General features: G+C 36.1%; 1 protein-coding gene across 1 annotated transcript in view; it reads left to right on the top strand.

Moving 5' to 3' along the window:
- Positions 1 to 11,689, top strand: part of LOC139740072 (uncharacterized) — a 28,526-nt gene extending 16,837 nt beyond the window's left edge. The window contains exons 5-13 of the mRNA XM_071650661.1: positions 1,350 to 1,481; positions 2,717 to 2,848; positions 4,560 to 4,691; positions 5,946 to 6,077; positions 7,293 to 7,424; positions 7,792 to 7,923; positions 9,253 to 9,390; positions 10,959 to 11,060; positions 11,640 to 11,689. Of these exons, the coding sequence (XP_071506762.1) occupies positions 1,350 to 1,481; positions 2,717 to 2,848; positions 4,560 to 4,691; positions 5,946 to 6,077; positions 7,293 to 7,424; positions 7,792 to 7,923; positions 9,253 to 9,390; positions 10,959 to 11,060; positions 11,640 to 11,689 (1,082 nt within the window). The remainder of the gene's footprint in view (positions 1 to 1,349; positions 1,482 to 2,716; positions 2,849 to 4,559; positions 4,692 to 5,945; positions 6,078 to 7,292; positions 7,425 to 7,791; positions 7,924 to 9,252; positions 9,391 to 10,958; positions 11,061 to 11,639) is intronic.
- The last annotated feature ends 9,975 nt before the right edge of the window (positions 11,690 to 21,664 follow it).

Raw genomic sequence — 21,664 nt, 5'->3', positions numbered from 1 at the left:
ATGGGTAGAATTGCATAACATGCAAGCGACGTCAAGGCTTACACAACGAGAACATGAGTTCGACGTAAATGGAAGACCGAAAATCAGTATGTTTGAATAAGCAGATAAATCATCATTAAAGGAACAGATCGATCAGGCAAGTAAGATTCACGTGGGATTGTTATATTTCTGTTTGTTTAGGCGTCACTACATATTTTTTTATTCTCTTTATCAAAAAATAAATAAATAATGGGAGCCCCCGACGCGCCATCTGGATCCGCCACTGTTTCCTAAATTACAAAAGACAATACAAAATTTCAAAGTCGTGCAATACTGAAGCCTAATCTACATAAACATTAATGTATAAATCAAAAAGGCAGTACGTACTTTTATACTCGTTTTTTACGTAATACTGCCTTCTTGCGACTAATCGTCTCTGTGGGCTTTGACCCATATACATTGATCTAGCTGTTATTTTGTTTTCTCCCTATATTCTGTTCCCTCATTTTTCACACTTCTTTTTTTTTCATTTATTTTTTTATTCCCTCTTTCTCCAGTTAGTATGGCTTCCCTCACTCTTTGTATTTGTAAGCTCTTCATCCCCTCTTCCCCCTTCCCTTTGAGGTACTAACATAATATAAGCAGACCCTTTTTTGAGTATTTAGGTACCTTCATTTTATTCTTTCGCAGATTGTATAAATGCGATTTTATAATATGCATCATTTTGTACTGATAAAAGTGGACATGTTCTTTCTAGATGTCTGTGTATACATTCGACAACATGCATTACAAATGTTACATATCTTCTTTGCACATTCTGTTTTTTCAAGTGAAAATTAAGTTTGAATTGAATTAAATTGATTTTCTTGTTCTTTCCACGCTTTCCAATATCTTTATTTTTGATATACTTCTGTCGAGAATGTTTTTTTTTTGTATTTTATATTCTTTTCTTCATACGCGTGTGACTACAACTTATAAGTACTGTAAGGTTCCACAATAACTTAATTTTTTTCTGTTCTCAGATTGCTTCTTTTTTTTACTCATAAAGCCTTAATCTCTGTTTCCAACGAAAGTGAAATGGCTATTATGTTCTCGTCGAAATATGAAATAAAAACTGAGTTGAATTGAAAAAGGGGGAGTCTAATCAACTGTAGTGAGCATTGTACGTAGGATCCTTGAATATCTCAATATGTGTAATGCTCCATTTTACAGGAGAATCAGTAAAACAAACAGAGCTGTTTTCTTTTTCTAAACAAACTCTTTGTAATTATTGTTGTTATCCTCAACATCTTTTCTTTCTGTAAAAATGCCTTTTTTGTAAAGCTGTTACTATCTCGTGCTAATTTTTCGTTGTTGATTCATTCTATTAGCGGCACCCAAGGAAGGAACCTGCCCTGCTCCAGAAGGCGTTGGGACATGTGTTCAGTTATGCTCGGATGACGTCGACTGCGATGGCAATCAGAAATGCTGCTCCAACGGCTGTGGGACGACGTGCCAAGCTCGTGAGCAATAACTGCATTTTTAACTCTCTTTCCACTACCACTTACCCGTCTCATCAACTAGATATTAGGAACGCCAATAAGCCATGCTATTGTGTATAACCTGCTATATATCGCAATTTGGATAGTCCAAAAACTTTTCGATAGTCCATACTTTCCTTTAATTGGCACAGCCAGCGTTGAAACCATGAATGAATGTTTTCATGTGCAACTTGATTCCACCACAATTTATATGATTAAGAGTCATTATGGGCAGAATTGCATAACATGCAAGCGACGTCAAGGTTTACACAACGTGAACATGAGTTCGACGTAAATGGAAAGTCAAAACCGAAAATCAGCTGTTCGTAACTCGTGTTTATTTTTCATTGTTGATTCATTCAACCAGCGGCACCTAAATCAGCATGTTTGAATAAGCAGATTAATAATCATTAAAGGAACATATCGATCGGGCAAGTAAGATTCACAGTTCAAGTGGGATCATTATGTTTCCGTCTGGTTTGTTTAGGCGTCACGACATTTTTTTCGTTTTAGTCTTTTTATAAAAAAATAAAGGGGACGCACGGTGGGCTGTCCGGATTACAAAAGAGCAATGCAAAAGTACAAAGTTGTGCAATTCTAAAGCCTAATCTCCATAAACATTTATGTATAAATCAAAAAGGCAGTACATACTTTTATATTCGTTTTATACGTAATACTGCCTTCTTTTTTATCTCCCTATATTCTGTTCCCTCATTTTTCACACTTTTTTTTTCATTTATCTTTTTATTCCCTCTTTCTCCAGTTAGTATGGCTTCCCTCATTCTTTGTATATATAGTTGTAAGCTCTTCATCCCCTCTTCCTCCCTTCCCTTTGAGGTACCCACATAATACAAGCAGATTTTTTTTTTTTTTTTTAGTATTTAGGTACCTTAATTTTATTTTCTTCGCAGTATAAATACGATTTTATAATTTGCATCATATTGCACTGATCAAAGTGGACATGTTGTTATCAACTGTAGTGAGCATTGTACGTAGGATCCTTGAATATCTCAATCATGTGTAATGCTCCATTTTTACAGGAGAATAAGTAAAACAAACAGAGCTGTTTTCTTTTTCTAAACAACATCTTTGTAATTATTGCTGTTATCCTCAACATCTTTTCTTTCAGTAAAAATGTCTTCTTCTTCTTCTTCTTTTTTTTGTAAAGCTGTTACTATAGCTCGTGCTAATTTTTCGTTGTTGATTCAATCTACCAGCGGCACCCAAGGAAGGAACCTGCCCTGCTCCAGAAGGCGTTGGGACATGTGTTCAGTTATGCACGGATGACGTCGACTGCACTGGCAACCAGAAATGCTGCTCCAACGGCTGTGGGACGACGTGCCAAGATCGTAAGCAATAACTGTATTTCAAACTCTCTTTTCACGACAACGTCCCCGACTCATCAATTAGATATTAGGAACGGCACTAATCCATGCTATTTTTCATAAACTGCTATATATCGCAATAAGTCGAAAAACGCATACTTTCCATTCATTGGCACAGCCAGCGTTAAAACCATGAATGAATGTTTTCATGTGCAACCTGATTCCACCACAATTTATATGATTAAGAGTCATTATGGGCAGAATTGCATAACATGCAAGCGACGTCAAGGCTTACACAACGTGAACATGAGTTGAAAGTAAATGGAAAGTCCAGACCGGAAATCAGTATGTTTGAATAAGCAGATGAATAATCATTAAAGGAACAGATCGATCGGGCAAGTAAGATTCACAGTTCAAGTGGGATTATTATGTTTCCGTTTGTTTAGGCGTCACAACATTTTTTTCGTTTTAGTCTTTTATAAAAAAATAAAGGGGACGCACGGTGCGCTGTCCGGATTACAAAAGAGCAATGCAAAAGTACAAAGTTGTGCAATTCTAAAGCCTAATCTCCATAAACATTTATGTATAAATCAAAAAGGCAGTACATACTTCAACACTCGTTTTTATACGTAATACTGCCTTCTTGCGACTAATCGTCTCTGTGGGCTTTGACCCATATACGTTGATCTAGCTGTTGTTTTTATCTCCCTATATTCTGTTCCCTCATTTTTCACACTTACTTTTATACATACTTTTATACTCGTTTTTTACGTAATACTGTCTTCCTGCGACTAATCGTCTCTGTGGGCTTTGGCCCATATACATTGATCTAGTTGTTATTTTTCTTTCTCCCTATATTCTGTTCCCTCATTTTTCACACTTCTTTTTTTATTTATTTTTCATTCCCTCTTTCTCCAGTTAATTCGGCTTCCCGCACTCTTTTAGTTGTAAGCTCTTCACCCCCTCTTTCTCCCTTCCCTTTGAGGTACCCACATAATACAAGCAGATTTTTTTTTTTTTTTTTTTTTTTTAGTTTTAGGTACCTTCAATTTTTTTTTTCGCAGATTGTATAAATACGATTTCATAATATGATATCATTTTGTACTGATCAAAGTGGACATGTTATGTCTGGTTGTCTGTGTATACATTCGACAGCATGCATTACAATTCTTATATATTTCTTTCACATTCTGTTTTTTTTTAGTGAAAATAAAGTTTTGATTTTCTTGTTCTTTCCACGCTTCCCAATATCTTTTTTTTTTATATACTTCTGTCGAGGATTTTTTTTCTTTTGTCTTTTATATTCTTTTCGTCATTCGCGTGTGCCTACAACGTATAAGTACTCTAAGATTCCACAATAACTTAATTTGTTCTGTTCTCAGGTTGCTTTGTTTTACTCATAAAGCCTTATTCTCTGTTACCTACGAAAGTGAAATGGCTATACGCCTACACGTTCTCGTCGAAAAATGAAATAAAAACTGAGTTGAATTGAAAAAAAAAAATGGGAGTCTAATCAACTGTAGTGAGCAGTGTACGCAGGATCCTTGAATATCTCATTATGTGTAATTCTCCATTTTACAGGAGAATCAGTAAAACAAACAGAGCTGTTTTCTTTTTCTAAACAACATCTTATCCTCTGTTATCCTCAACATCTTTTCTTTCTGTAAAAATGCCCTTTTTTTGTAAAGCTGTTACTAACTCGTGCTAATTTTTCGTTGTTGATTCAATCTACCAGCGGCACCCAAGGAAGGAACCTGCCCTGCTCCAGAAGGCGTTGGGACATGTGTTCAGTTATGCTCGGATGACGTCGACTGCACTGGCAATCAGAAATGCTGCTCCAACGGCTGTGGGACGACGTGCCAAGCTCGTGAGCAATAACTGCATTTTTAACTCTCTTTCCACTACCACTTACCCGTCTCATCAACTAGATATTAGGAACGCCAATAAGCCATGCTATTTTGTATAACCTGCTATATATCGCAATTTGGATAGTCCAAAAACTTTTCGATAGTCCATACTTTCCTTTAATTGGCACAGCCAGCGTTGAAACCATGAATGAATGTTTTCATGTGGAACCCGATTCCACCACAATTTATATGATTAAGAGCCATAAAGTGCAGAATCGCATATGCATGCGACGTCAAGGCTTACACAACGTGAACATGAGTTCGACGTAAATGGAAAGTCCAAAACGGAAACTCAGCTGTTCATAACTCGTGTTTATTTTTCATTGTTGATTCATTCAACCAGCGGCACCTAAATCAGCATGTTTGAATAAGCAGATTAATAATCATTAAAGGAACATATCGATCGGGCAAGTAAGATTCACAGTTCAAGTGGGATCATTATGTTTCCGTCTGGTTTGTTTAGGCGTCACAACACTTTTTTTCGTTTTAGTCTTTTTATAAAAAAAATAAAGGGGACGCACGGTGGGCTGTCCGGATTACAAAAGAGCAATGCAAAAGTACAAAGTTGTGCAATTCTAAAGCCTAATCTCCATAAACATTTATGTATAAATCAAAAAGGCAGTACATACTTTTATACTAGTTTTTTACGTATTACTGCCTTCTTGCGACTAATCGTCTCTGTGGGCTTTAACCCATATACATTGATCTAGTTGTTATTTTCTTTCTCCCTATATTCTGTTCCCTCATTTTTCACACTTTTTTTTTCATTTATTTTTCATTCCCTCTTTCTCCAGTTAATTCGGCTTCCCTCATTCTTTGTAGTTGTAAGCTCTTCATCCCCTCTTCCCCCTTCGCTTTGAGGTACCCACATAATACAAGCAGATTTTTTTTTAGTATTTAGGTACCTTCATTTTATTTTTTTCGCAGTATAAATACGATTTTATAATTTGCATCATATTGCACTGATCAAAGTGGACCTGTTGTTATCAACTGTAGTGAGCATTGTACGTAGGATCCTTGAATATCTCAATATGTGTAATGCTCCATTTTTACAGGAGAATCAGTAAAACAAACAGAGCTGTTTTCTTTTTCTAAACAACATCTTTGTAATTACTGCTCTTATCCTCAACATCTTTTCTTTCTGTAAAAATGCCCTTTTTTGTAAAGCTGTTACTAACTCGTGCTAATTTTTCGTTGTTGATTCAATCTACCAGCGGCACCCAAGGAAGGAACCTGCCCTGCTCCAGAAGGCGTTGGGACATGTGTTCAGTTATGCTCGGATGACGTCGACTGCGATGGCAATCAGAAATGCTGCTCCAACGGCTGTGGGACGACGTGCCAAGCTCGTGAGCAATAACTGTATTTCAGACTCTCTTTTCACGACAACGTCCCCGACTCATCAATTAGATATTAGGAATGGCACTAATCCATGCTATTTTTTATAAACTGCTATATATCGCAATAAGTCCAAAAACGCATACTTTCCATTCATTGGCACAGCCAGCGTTAAAACCATGAATGAATGTTTTCATGTGCAACCTGATTCCACCACAATTTATATGATTAAGAGTCATAATGGGCAGAATTGCATAATAATTTATGCATGCGACGTCAAGGCTTACACAAAGTGAACATGAGTTGAAAGTAAATGGAAAGTCCAAACCGGAAATCGGTGTGTTTGAATAAGCAGATAAATAATCATTAAAGGAACAGATCGATCGGGCAAGTAAGATTCACAATTCAAGTGGGATTGTTATGTTTCCGTTTGTTTAGGCGTTACTGCATTTTTTCGTTTTAGTCTTTTTATAAAAAATATAAAGGGGACGCCCGGTGCGCCGTCTGAATCCGCCACTGTTTCCTAAATCACAAAAGAGTAATAAAAAAGTACAAACTCGTGCAATACTGAGGCCTAATCTCCATAAAACATTTATGTATAAATCAAAAAGGCAGTACATACTTCAACACTCGTTTTACGTAATGCTGTCTTCCTGCGACTAATCGTCTCTGTGGGCTTTGGCCCTTATACATTGATTTAGTTGTTATTTTATTCTCCCTTTATTCTGTTCTCTCCTTATTCACACTTTTTTTTTCACTTATTTTTTTATTCCCTCTTTCTCCAGTTAATTCGGCTTCCCGCACTCTTTGTAGTTGTAAGCTCTTCATCCCCTCTTCCCCCTTCCCTTTGAGGTACCAACATAATATAAGCAGATTTTTTTTTTTTTAGTATTTAGGTACCTTCATTTTATTTTTTTCGCAGTATAAATACGATTTTATAATTTGCATCATATTGTACAGATCAAAGTGGACATGTTGTTATTAACTGTAGTGAGCATTGTACGTGATCCTTGAATATCTCAATCATGTGTAATGCTCCATTTTTACAGGAGAATAAGTAAAACAAACAGAGCTGTTTTCTTTTTCTAAACAACATCTTTGTAATTATTGCTGTTATCCTCAACATCTTTTCTTTCAGTAAAAATGTCTTCTTCTTCTTCTTCTTTTTTTTGTAAAGCTGTTACTATAGCTCGTGCTAATTTTTCGTTGTTGATTCATTCTATCAGCGGCACCCAAGGAAGGAACCTGCCCTGCTCCAGAAGGCGTTGGGACATGTGTTCAGTTATGCTCGGATGACGTCGACTGCACTGGCAATCAGAAATGCTGCTCCAACGGCTGTGGGACGACGTGCCAAGATCGTAAGCAATAACTGTACCCACATAATACAAGCAATTTTTTTAAAAGTATTAAGGTACCTTCACTTTATCTTTTTCGCAGTATAAATACGATTTTATAATTTGCATCATATTGTACAGATCAAAGTGGACATGTTGTTATCAACTGTAGTGAGCATTGCACGTAGGATCCTTGAATATCTCAATATGTGTAATGCTCCATTTTTACAGGAGAATAAGTAAAACAAACAGAGCTGTTTTCTTTTTCTAAACAACATCTTTGTAATTATTGCTGTTATCCTCAACATCTTTTCTTTCTGTAAAAATGTCTTTTTTTGTAAAGTTGTTATTAACTCGTGATTATTTTTTCGTTGTTGATTCATTCTATTAGCGGCACCCAAGGAAGGAACCTGCCCTGCTCCAGAAGGCGTTGGGATATGCGTACAGGGATGCGAGAATGACTACAGCTGCGATGGCAACCAGAAATGCTGCTCCAACGGCTGTGGGACGACGTGCCAAGATCGTAAGCAATAACTGTATCTTCAACTCTCTTTCCACTACCACGTCCCCGTCTCATCAATTAGATATTAGGAACTCCACTTAGCCATTCCATTTCTTTAACTGCTATATATCGCAAAAAGGATAGTCCAAAAACCTTTCGATAGTCCATGCTTTCCTTTCATTGGCACAGCCAGCGTTAAAACCACTCAGTGTGAACATGAGTTTGACGTAAATGGAAAGTCAAAACCGGAAATCAGCCGTTCATAAAGGCCGTGTCACACCTTTCCGGGCAAGCTACACGGGCTTGTTGCGAGGAGGGTTTTCCAGCACGGAGGAGAATTTTCCGCGTGCGGGCAAGAATGTTTGCTAGTTTCGCACCTTTGTCTTACCTGCTAGACTCGTCCAACTTACATTCTACTTGCGTGTATTTTGTGTGACCTGCGTGAGAGCCTTGAAAAAGATCCGTTTTCTGTTACGAGCGACGTACGGGTACTGAGAAGTACCTACGTTGAAGTTGCCTGCGAGGTGCCTCGGGTAAAGGTCTCCTACTGGTGTTATGCGTGTACCTCTGCGAGCGAACCCCCACGACTCACTCGGAACAAGTTTTGAGTATGCTCAAGGCATTGTTATACTGTATCTGGGGAAGTTTTGCGGCTTGACTTGCGGGGAAACAACTTTGCTACCCGGAGCTCTCCGCAGTTGGTCCGCACCTGACAGTATCTAGCGCGTATCTCGCCTGTAGTTGCCCACGCAAGTCCCATTTAACCGCAGATAAGTATTGAGCATGATCAAAACTTTTTCCGGGTGAGTCGCGGGACTGCCCGGAGAGGTCTACGCACAACGCCATTAGGAGGTCCGTAGCGGCCGCACCTCGCAGGCAACTCCCACGCAGGTACCTCGCAGTCCCGTATGCAGCCAAGCTAATGATATTCTGTGAGATTTTTGCCATTCCTTCAGAGGAATTCCTTCATTGAGTTGTCAGCACCCACGCGACTGGTATACACAGGTCACACAGTATACCCGCAAGTAGAATTTAAGTAAAACGCGTCCAGCAAGTAAGACACATGCACTGACTCGCCCAAATCCATATACGTCCTCAGAAATTTCCGGTATGCTGGAAAATCCGCACACACAACAAGCCCGCGTAGCATGCCCGGAAAGGTGTGACAGGGCTTAAACATGGTTGCGGGTAAAAAGATTTGCGTTCGCACCTCCGGGCGACTACGAGTGAGATACGTGCTAGGTACTGTCATGCGCGGGTCATCAGCGGGGACCTCCGGGTAGCAAAAATTGGTATTCACAAGTCGCGCGCAAGGCTTACCCGGTTTTCATTGTTGATTCATTCCACCAGCGGCACCTAAGCCAGGAAACTGCCCTGCTGTAGCAGGTGGCGGCGCTGGGATATGCGTTGAGGCGTGCAACGGTGACTACAGCTGCGACGGCGACCAGAAATGCTGCTCCAACGGCTGTGGGCACACGTGCCAAGATCGTAAGCAATAACTGCATTTCAAACTCTCTTTTCAAGAACACGTCCTCTCTCACAATTAATAGTAGATATTAGGAACGGCACTTGGGCATGTTAGGGTATTTTATAAATTGCTCTATCGCAATAATGATCGCCCTAAAACGCATACTCTCCGTTCATTGGCACATGCATCCGATGTCAAGACTTCCACAACATGAAAATGAGTTCGACGTAAATGGAAAGTCCAGACCGGAAATCAGTATGTTTGAATATAAGCAGTTAAATAACCATTAAAAGAACATATCGGGTAAGTAAAATTCAAGTTGGATTGTCATGTTTCCGTCTGCTTAGGTGTCACTGCATTTTTTCTTTTTAATTCTTTTAAAAATGATTGCGGTTTGTAGGCTCTATATTACTTCCATACACTAACATAATTTTTGTTATTACTATTTCAATATATATATATATATATATGTATATATATATATATACATATATATATATATATATATGTATATATATATATTTATTTATCTATTTACTTATTCATTTATTCATTTATTTCAATTGATTTTGTTTAATCAATTGTAACTTCAGAAAATTAAAGAATTATCCAGTTTTGACGCTGTGGAAGTCACGACGTCGTGCATCCCATTCATGCACGCATTCTGGATTGCAATATTTGACATTTTTTATACTCTATTACTCTCTAAAAAAAATCGAGTGAAAATATTCACTCGTAAAGGAGTGAATACAAAAAAGAGTGAATTTCGAGTGAAATTGGAGTGAATCTTGAGTGAAAATGTTCATTTTCACTCGTTTTAGAGTGACCTCAGGGATCACTCTAAAATCTTCGAGTGATCCCTGAGGTCACTCCAAAATGAGTGAAAATTAACATTTTCACTCAAAATTCACTCCAATTTCACTCTAAATTCACTCTTTTTTGTATTCACTCCTTTAAGAGTGAATATTTTCACTCGATTTTTTTTTAGAGAGTAACTGACGATATCATATCACGTACCAGTCCGCTTTAACATCCAGCAGTCGAACAGCCCCGAGTCTTTCAGTTGTGGATAGCGTCAAACATTGCGAATGTGATGATTCGTTGGCCAACCGTAGTACCATTAGATTGAAATTAGAATATATTTATGTGAAAAAGCCGTAAGATATCATGATATTATCATTATCATAGTTGTTTTCTATTCGCAAAAGGGGGAATAGGTCTCCATCATGCAGCTTGTGTCCCAATGTAGCACAAAGACAAGAAGAAAACACAATAAAAGTCATACTACTGTAATTCTTGATACTTGCTAGACACTCGTGTTTATTCACAATGTATAACGATCATGCTCGGAAAAGTTGCTTTAATATCAAAGAAATGCAAAAAAAAAAGAAATTCCTCAATATGGTTTTGTCACGGAGTGAAAATGAGAAGTTTGGTTGTCCAGGTATTTCACATTCAGTAAATCTGCATTCAATAGATTTACAAAGCGCAGTTATATTCTAGAAGATATCAATATTGCATCACCATCATAGTATTTCTTCTTTTCGCTCTGCTTTATATTGGTGGGTTGTTTTTTTTTTTTTTGTAGCTGAGAATAGCAATGGAGGCGGCAACAACGGCGGAGGCGGCAATAACAATGGAGGTGGCAATGGAGGCGGCAACGGAGGTGGCAACAGAGGTGGCAACAGAGGTAAAGCTCTTTTTGCTCTTCTTTTTTTTTTCAAAAATAAAATTTGACATTTGAGAATCTCTACATACATGACATACCTTAATGTTGTTTGTGTTGTTTATTGTTTTGGAGCCACTTTACCCAGTCGAATATTTATCCTAATTGAAATACACACATGAGGACGATCTACTGTCATAATTTAACTCCATGTATGTAAAAGATGGGGACAAGGAAAGACAAATATAATGGTCTCTTTTTCCATGAACAGGATATAACCAGCAATCAAAATGACGAATATTAGTGAAACTCGCGACAACATTTTTTTTTTCATTCATTTCTGTTTTATTTCAAGTTCAAGTACGCCTACCATCAACAGAAAAGCGTCGCAAAGGCTGGTATCATAAATATCTGTAATATCGTAAACCAAGACGCCATAAACAGATAAAACAGATAAACGTTTGTCGACGAAACAGAATTGGAAGAAGCTATCTGGTAGATGACACTGCTTATAATAACCATCTATCAAGTTCCTGTACTTGTCCATGTTCTCTGTATTCAATTATGACGTCACTGCATTTTCTGTTTATTCCACGACCGTAGGCAGTAGCTCTGGAAGCGGAAGCAGCGGGAGTAACAGTGGAGGGGATTAAGGTGGGTTGCCATAGTGATGATGATGATGATTAAGGTGGGTTGCCATCTACGATCATGTCATCAGATAGAAAGCTGGGCCACTCATCTCCGCCATTACTGGAGTGCAACCAGAACCTTATTGATGGTGGGACGTATATTACTTTCGACACATAGGAATGACTATTGAAAATGCGTTCCTGATTATAGGCCACGTTGTCTAAAAGCTACCAACAGGAATTCACAAACGAAAACAAATGTGTATTAACAACACTGCAGAGATGTTTGAGGTCAGTGTGGAATTGGTGTCTCTCGCCCCCCCCCCCCCATGATTCTGTGTTCTATTTAGTAACATTTATTTGATTATAGTTTTTGTTTGTTTGTTTGTTTGTTTGTTTGTTTGTTTGTTTGTTTTAATCGGTTCCCCCAGTTATAGTATAGTCTTTAAAAAATATCTGCATTTTAAACTTCCCCAAATCTGATTTATCACGGGACCTGCGGCTGTACAAGCTAATGCTTTTACGCAGGCCCCATCATATTTTTCGCATTATGACCACAGTTCAATTCGCATGTATACAGACCATGAGTTTATACCAAGACAAACTTTTGTATACATTCCGGTGAAGTTTCATCTAATTTTGTTTTGTATAATTTTCGTATTCATATACTGTATTGTGATATATGTGAGAAATATGAAAATAAATTGAAATGAAATGAAAAATGATAACAAAGCTGTAACTAATTGTACGATCAACGCCCAATTTCATAAAAGATTTTAGGATAGCAACTCTTGTTGGAATGGCTACTTCCCATACATGCCATAACAGGAGCCAATCATCAAACTGGATTCTTGTCGTTGCCATAACAATTGTCATCCCTGTAAGAATTGCTATCATATCAGCTTTTTATGAAATGGAGCCGTGGTGCATACTGAATATTTGTAATCTTTTCTGATCTTAAAAAAGAGTGTCTCACAATGTGACTTTTTAGGGGTGGAAATTCATGTTCTTGGGTGTTTTTAAGGGGATGGGTACGTGTGAGCCGTGACGAAAAGCTTGTCAGACTTGCAAGCTTAAGAATAACTCATGAGGTGTGAATCTCATCCAGAATACGTGAGACTTACAGGTCTGTCATTTGAGAGTATGCCCTGGTTAAAATGGAAATACACTTATTACAACTACACATTCACGCATTAGTATGCCTCATACAAGCCATAATCTGCATCTTGACCAAGCCGCGATCGTTTAGAACTTGTTTACAGGTTCGTCATCGACAGCAATGCCAACGAGGTGATGAAAAATTTCATTGCTTCAGCCAACACAAATTGTAGATAGTTCAAACAACTGTAATGATTTGACACTTTTTCACTGGAAGTGATTCTCGTTCATTCACTTCTTTTTCATGATTTTTTTTTTTTACCCAGATGTTTCCGGTGATTGCATAATCAAAGAGTCGAAGTGGTCACAACAAATGACAAAGACACATATAATAATGGTATACAAAAACAAAGAAAATCACTCTTAGTGAGTCTAAAAATATAAAGAAAGAAAAATAATTAACAGACAGCAAAATTGTGATATACTCGTATTCATCTATATATAATTCAATTGAAATAAACCTGTTCAGCACTTGACAAGATAAATGGATGATTGCATTAGCTCTGTTCTTCAGGTCTTTATAAAATGCTCTTCCTATCTCCCTATCTCTCCCCTTTACTCTGTCATCCGCAAAAGCTCGCCATGCTCCATCAACTGTAATGAACCAAGCGACCATCGGGAACTGACATGGACAACGGAGGAAAGCCCACCATCATCGCAATATTGCGCCCTTTAAACCATTCTGGATCTACAATCTGAGAATATTGGAGATTCACTAGTCGCCCAAACTATAGCCCAAGAATAAGTTGAATTTCTTCTTAATTCAACTCAAACAATAGATGAATGCATCAATCACAATAATCTCTGGAGCAAGAGCGGCTAATGCTATGATATTCAACAATCCAATGACTACATTAACGGACACACCGGTGGCCATTTCTATGTGAAATAGATCACTAGATTTCAAGTATCGAGCTGTTGTTTACTAGATGAGGAAATGGGATAATTTTATCAACCTATTGCAAAACATATTTTTTCTGGTGTTAGGTTTGGTGTATTCCTTTTGTACAGCAGCACTGATATCTAGAATAATTGTTTCTTTCACGGAAAGATACATGGCAGAAAAGAAGATTGACAAGGGTAAAAAAAAATCCCATTCTTCTAGCAAAACTAGATTTCCTCTATTCACATCACACCCATACGCAAATAATATGTTCTGCTGATCATTCATTTAGATGTTTGAATAACGATATCAAATTCAATCCTTCAGCTCCTGTCTTTTCCCTCTATCCACGACCTTGGTTTAGTTTCCCTGTAGTTTTTACAAAATCATACCTAATCAAAACCTTGCCTGTGCAAGTCATATCCATAAGAGTTATGGTCGATGGTGAAAACGATATTACGATTAATTAAAGGGTTTTTTTATCGGTAATAAAGATTGTTAGCTTATCAGATGTAATCTTTAATATCTTTTCTCACTTTAACAAGAACAAAAAAAAAATCCCTTGATGTTGAAGCAAAAGGATAAGCACATGCCTAATCCTTTAAACAGTTTCATGAGAAACAACACATTTTCATGTGGTCTTGCAATGATATTTTGTACTTTCTCCATTTTTCGGCACTTGATAACGCCATTTGATTACATTTCTATTTTGAGAGTATTGATGTTTCTTAGATTACACGCAAAATGTGATTAATTCCCTAATAAAGCAAATGAATAAACACTGTTCTGTACGATAGAGATATTCAAGAAAAGTTATTGGTGACACCGTGGCAAGTAATTATTTGAATACCATTCACATCGACCATGACGTATACTGCGTTATACTCTTACCACCTTTGTGATTAAAGAATAATCTTCAGCATAAAGCAAACTTCGAACAGGTCATGACTCATCTTGTGTGTCTCTCTAGAAAACTGAGATATTACCGAATATTGATGTATCGATAAATGAGCTGTCATTGTGTGCCTATATTTGTTTGTGTGTGTGCATGCTTTTCATAAAGAATAGTGCTCCAAAGACCAAACAAATACACCGAGATAGAATATTCATACATAATGTGTGTGTGTGTGTGTGTGTGTGTACGCGTGTCTGTATGGGTATGTTCTACATGTCTGTTCGTTTTGATGTATAAATCAATGCGCGGTGACAGAGTGAGCAAGCAGAATGTGGGAAAGTTGTACAGCTACAGGGCTCTTCAGGTATATTTGTTTGATACATTGTGGTAGCTTTATGTTTTAAACAAACGTTGTGTCGGAAAGAACATTGGTTCTCTCTGAGCTTTCCAAATCTTTCGCTCCCGACTTTCATGGATTTTACTCTTTTTTTTTCATGCACGCATTGCAGCACTTCGTATATCTTAAAAAAAATACTCTAGCAGTAACAACATATAAATTGATGTGTGCATATTCAGCAAATTTCTCCTTTGACTTCATTTGAATTCATATTTATCATTATAGATAGATAGATAAATATATATATATATAAGTATATATATTATTATATATATATATACATACATATTATTATTATTATTATTATTATTATTATTATTATTATTATTATTATTATTATATATATAAATATATATTAGGCCCAAAAAGAAGGGTGCAATCCGGTGAAGTGGTCCCCATACCCACCCACACAAGAAAACGGACGAATGATGTCGACCCCTCGTGGTTCGCCACAGGCGACCAGCAATAGTCAAACGGTATCAACCAGGCATACTGTGCCATACGCTTGAATGAAATAATGAAGTATATAATCATATATATGTATATATATATATATATATATATATATATATATATATATATATATGTGTGTGTGTGTGTGTGTGTGTGTATGTATATATACACATATATGTATATAATCATATATATATATATATATATATATATATGTGTGTATATGTTCAGATTCCACGTATTGGCTCCACGAAAAACTAATGAAAAAGAACAAAATGGTATTGCATTTTGGCCAATGAAGTATAGTTTATTAACAATTTTCGGCGTCCTACGTTGTCCCACTGGTATTTGTCATAAACGCGTGCTTTTTGAAGTCTACACATTAACATCACAAATTTGGCAAAACGTATAGGTCATGTGATTGAATTGTCTTTCAGTTTGCTTGGTACATTTGTACACCCCGTATGTTGCGAGATACAGACATACATCTGAATGAAAAGGAATGGTAACGAAATATTCTGTGCAAAATATGCACTATTTTTATGAATTATATATATATATATATATATATATATAAGTCATATATATATTTGTATTTATGGCATTTCGTTTCACTGCGTGTCAGGGCCGTCGGAACCGGGGGGTAGGGGTATTTTTTTTTTTTTTGCACCAATATAGGAATACATAAGGTGTAACCACTTTGGGCCCCCATTTATTTTTTTTCTTTTTACTCCGGAAGTTTTTTTTTTTTTTTTTGCTTGTTCGCTGTGGAAACCGGAAGTGGCACCAGAAATATAAACTGCCCCCCCCCCCCCACACACACACATAAAAAACGTGGCGCTGTTCAAACACACACACACACACACACACACACACACACACACACACACAAACACACAGTACGAAGAAGCAAATGTAATTTCATGACAACATCTATTACATTACAAATACGTTTTGTTTTCATGATGTGAAATGTATCCCACTTTTAATAGCAACAAACGGTAACAAAAAGTAGATGTTAAACAAAAGTAGGGTACACTGAATTAAAAGTGCAGTACAGCTTACATTATGTAGACCTCCAAGTATGAGACGCGTTGCAAAGCATGAGCAAAAAAAAAAAAGAGGAAAAAAATGAGGTTCCCCTGTGTGAGAAAGAGAATAGAATAGAGAGTACTCTGTATACGCTGTTATTTTTGCGTACTGATATTTTCGCGAATGAGGAGGTCATAGACATTTTCGCGAGATGTTGTTTTCGCGAATTGACGTCAACGCTATAATTGTAACATAAATTTCCCATTACCCTAGCGCATGGAGACATTTTCTTAAGTGTTGTTAAATTCGCGATCCAACTGATATTCCAACTGAGTAAGAAATAAAGAGAGAAGAGGAGACAAGTTGAGATGAAGTGGAAAGAAGAGATGGATAATGTAAAGGATGCCGAGCAGGAGGAATCCTGATTTCAAACGGTCTTCCTTTATAGCAATTCACTCCTGAATTACCTCTCAAAGTTCGTTAGACTCGATGACTCGTTTAGACTTCAATCCACTGAATTCCAGAGTTGAATATATGTGAGTTTGAAGCTGCTGTGGACTTTACTGTCTCGTTATACAATTGGGGTAAGAATTGTTAATAGCAAGCATTGTAATAACATAATATAAAGTTTATCCATCCCCAAGGTTATGACCACCTGTAAGTGTGGAAGCCTAGGATAACAGATGAATTCCAGTAGTTCAAAGAGTCCCAGGGTTTTGATCTATTAGTCCAATTTAATTAAGGATATTTACTTGAAAATAAAACTGGGTACTTAAGCTTATCAAGTGACGTGGCTCCCTCTCTCTCTCTCTCTCTCTCTCTCTCTCTCTCTCTCTCTATATATATATATATATATATATATATATATATATATATATAGGTATATATAAATATATATATATATATATTTAACATATATATATACATATATATATATATATATATATATATATATGTTACATCTATGATATAACTTCTACTGAGGTTTTTGCTACCATTTTGTCTGATCCCACGTATTGTAACTATCATAGAGGAAGCCATTTTATGTGTGTGAGTGATGAGATACAAGTGAAGAGAGGGATCTATACTTGACTATTTTCAATTTTTTATTTAAGTGCAAGCCAGTATAACTTTTTGGACTGTCGACAAACTCAAAGACAATTTTTGATGCGATATAGCTATTTACCAGACACTTTATGAAACATTAAATATTTGCTTCTGTCTATCGTCAAGTAACGAGTTTTAAACAAGTTTGATTTAACGATGATATTTTCAATCTTCTGCTTACAGCCTCGGAAGTAAATAAGAGTGACAGTCGTAAACCTGCCCAAATAAAAATACCAATACGGCATAAACTAGTCCTGGTTGATCTTAAATCTCATAACACATGTTTCTGCACGTTTGACATCCTTAATAGTTTATGCACCATATCAAACAATAATAGATTATATTCAGAATAAAAAAGTACTAAAGCAGATAACAAATCTACAGACATTTATTGGGTACCATAAATCTCATATCTATTACTTATTTTACAATTTTGAGGTAGCTTGACCCCACTTGACAAATAAAAGCGTTTTTACGGCAACCAATCCCCAACCATAAAACTACAAGAGGAGATCGACATTAAAATTCGATAAGTACATCAACAGAATAAATGTTATTGAGTGCTGATGATAATCTCAGCGCAAATACAACTTTATTTGATATCTGCATAGGAAAAAAGATTTCTTTCAATATATTACGCTGTATAATTTCCCTTTTACAAAGTGACTTATAAGTAATTCTTCGCGTAGATTTACGCCTACATAAAACGCGTAAACGTGTCTCATGTGGACTTTGTTTTCCTTGGTTGAAGGACATTAAAGAGAGAGCTACTTTAACCTACTGAGCGACGAACTCTCATCCTGCATGACCTTTTCAACGGGCGTCCAATCCTATCACTGGAAATGACGAACACGCATGACCAGGATGAAGATCAAATTTGGAATTTACATAGCGATTCCATAATCTGCTGCAGTACTTCTAGAAAATAGGTGCCATAAATTAAGCTAGATTTTGTCTTCCTGCAATTAATGTTCCCTTCATGTTGCATGCAATTTTGATTTTGCTCTAGCCAAACTATGGCATACTCCCTTGAGGGAACGGATTCCTTGTATGATATACATCAGTACATAGAAAGAATAATAACACTGCCGCACTAAAGTGCTCTTCGCGTCATTTTGTAATAAATCATTGAGATGCCATACGGTTTTTATGTCATGAAGATTAGATTTTCAAGATTCTTGGTTTGTACCGTTTGCATTTAGGACAAGTTATCTACAACTTACTAACAGTTCCATCCATTTTGTGTTTGATTCTACGTTCATGAAAAACAAAACTATTCATTCATACGTTAAGATATCTGACGATCCAATGAACTTCACTTGTCATTGACTAGGACTAGTTTTAGAAAATCTGTTATTCTTCCTTTCCCGCGTTAAATTCCGGAATTCTCTTGATAACATCATAAAAGAAAAGATAAATGTAATACTTCTACCTTTAAAGTATTTTTTTATTGAATTCCTCCATAGTAAACTTTTCTATACATGGGAAGCCGTGATTTAAAGTCCTTTCTCTTGTTTCTTCTTTTTTTGTATTATCATGTCACACAATTTTATTTTACACATCTATTCTCCTCCCTGTCATCCGAAGTATCTTCTTGTTATTCCTTTTATGTGTGATACTTTCCTATAAGAAAGCTACATTGTGTGTGTGTGTGTGTGTGTGTGTGCGGCTTTATGTCTTGTTTTATTGGTTCAACAATTAGTTATTGAGCGTGAGGTTACAGCAAATTATACAATCAGCCCTACTATTCAGCAGTCCCCTCTTTTAAAACAACTTCATTTTGGTATACTGTAAAAGCCAAAATGTAATTGATTTCGGTTCATAGTATTTTCTTTTATTATAATGTTGTATTTATCAGTCTATATACATATATATCCATATGTTGCACTAGCATTTTATTGGAAATGAAATAAATTGAATGAAAAAAAATGAAATCAAACGTTGAAACACATTTGCAAAATATCTTAATGAAGGGAATGTGGCAAATCCTACATTTAAAAAAGTGTGTGAATTTCAATAAATGTGTAATTCCAAGTGTTTCTTTATGAAGTATTGTATTTTTCAATGTTGCGCACTATAACTTTTGTACTTAAGACGCTGTGAGGCTTATTGTGAGAGCAGCGTTCATCAAATGTAATAGATTACTATTACTATCATTATAATAGTGTGTAATAATACTATCATAATCATAGCAAGTAACTTCATCAATGGCTAAAGCTCAGCCCATCTGCGACGTAGGATGCAATCTTCTTGTTGATATATGAGCATGCGTTGTAATATTTCATCTGAACGATTTCTTTTATAAAGCGGAAAACCAGGGTTCCTGTTCAATATCGATTCAAAACGCTTAGGCTGTGCCCTATAACACAAATAACACAAGACATGGAACAAAAAAGACGAACACGCATACACACAAAACAAGCAATATCAGTAAAACAAGATGCAGAATGCTATTATCGGGTAAATCCATTCATATACTATAGTAGCACTACATATATTTATGACTTCTACAATGCATCATTACAGTTAATGTCATTTTCTTTTAATTTACATCATTTAAGCTATCATAATATACACCGTTTGTATATATGTATTATGTAAATATACAACATATATTATATAATATATATCTATCTATCTACATATATATACATATATACATATATATATATATATATATATATATATATATATATTATATGTGTTTGTATAACATGATGTATAGTATATATCAAAACAAGTTGAGATTTATCTTTTTGTTCCACAAAGAAAAAAATGGTTATGCATTTTTGGTCATTTTTTTTTTCGGCATGTGAAACCCTTATTAAAGAATTTGTGGCCGAATAAGTAGTGATTGATACATTTCATTGGGTATTCCGCTCACCATCCTAGTCTTTCAGTTTGTTTGTTTGTTTGTGTGCTTGTTTTTTACTTTTCCTTTACGAATGCATGAAACGTTAATGGGTTATTGATTGTAAATGAAATTCCATTTATTGTCTGGCTAATTGAGGAATGGGTTATCAATTGTAAATGAAATTCCATTTAATTTTCTGGTCAATTGAGGAATTTCGGTTACGATCAAATAAAAGTCCGCACTTGCTTATTTTGTTTTGTTTCTGTTTCTTTTTTGATATGAAGTAGTATGAATTCGCTGGTCCTTGTTCATTCTTTTTTTTTTTTTTGTTCGAGATGGTTTCAAAGATATACAAACTGTCTGTCATGTGATTCAGATCATGAGTCAGACTGTAAATACTGATATCGACATTTTCACCGGTAATGAAACAAAACATAAAACAAGTGTTTACATTGAGCACAGCCAAATGACTGAATTACAGTCTCAGCAATTTCATTACAGCTCTGAAAGCTAGCTTTATTTATTGCTATACAATATATTTTTACTGTTGCTATTACAGGTTTTTTATGGGAATGACATGACAAAAACACCGTTGATACTGAATTGATCAGACACGTACGTGATAATGGGAGGTTGCCCTCAGATGAAACAAACTGTTTTTCACACATGAGCAATGAAGGTCCTTATAGACATCAGCACAACACATAATGTCAATCTCCAACTCTTTAACCCTCCCTATACCAGACACTTTTGTTCAGTGTGTACAATGCTTTGGATTTCCTGTACTAATCGTCTCTCAAAGCATGCAAAGGGTGAAACAAGACAGAAATGGAATGAAATTGAACATACCATGAAATATGTAGGTCTACACATCTTATGTTCGTGAAATTCTCATTTGAGTCATAAATAGTAATCTAATTTTTAGTATGTTTTCCTGCAATGTCCTGTGTGTGTGTTCCAGATTGTGTCTTAGTGCTTAATCTGGTTTTGAGTTTATTTCTTTTTCCAGCACTTCTGTAAGTTTAGTAAATTTTATTTCACTTTATCCAATATCAAAGAAACGAAAAGAACTTAAACGAATTACCATGCCATAGAATAAACTTTGCGTTATAAATCAACGGACCTTTATTAATTCTTATCGAACAAAGTGCGGACAAAAATAGAGATGATATATCATAGTCCCTAAAATAACTTGCCCGCATATGAACAAATCGCACGAG

The sequence above is a fragment of the Diadema antillarum genome, unplaced genomic scaffold (assembly GCF_040938485.1).
Source record: "Diadema antillarum isolate AM-2024a unplaced genomic scaffold, OU_Dant_1.0 seq00000831_RagTag, whole genome shotgun sequence".
Classification (NCBI taxonomy): Eukaryota; Metazoa; Echinodermata; class Echinoidea; order Diadematoida; family Diadematidae; genus Diadema; species Diadema antillarum.
This window is presented reverse-complemented; position numbering and strand designations above follow the sequence as displayed.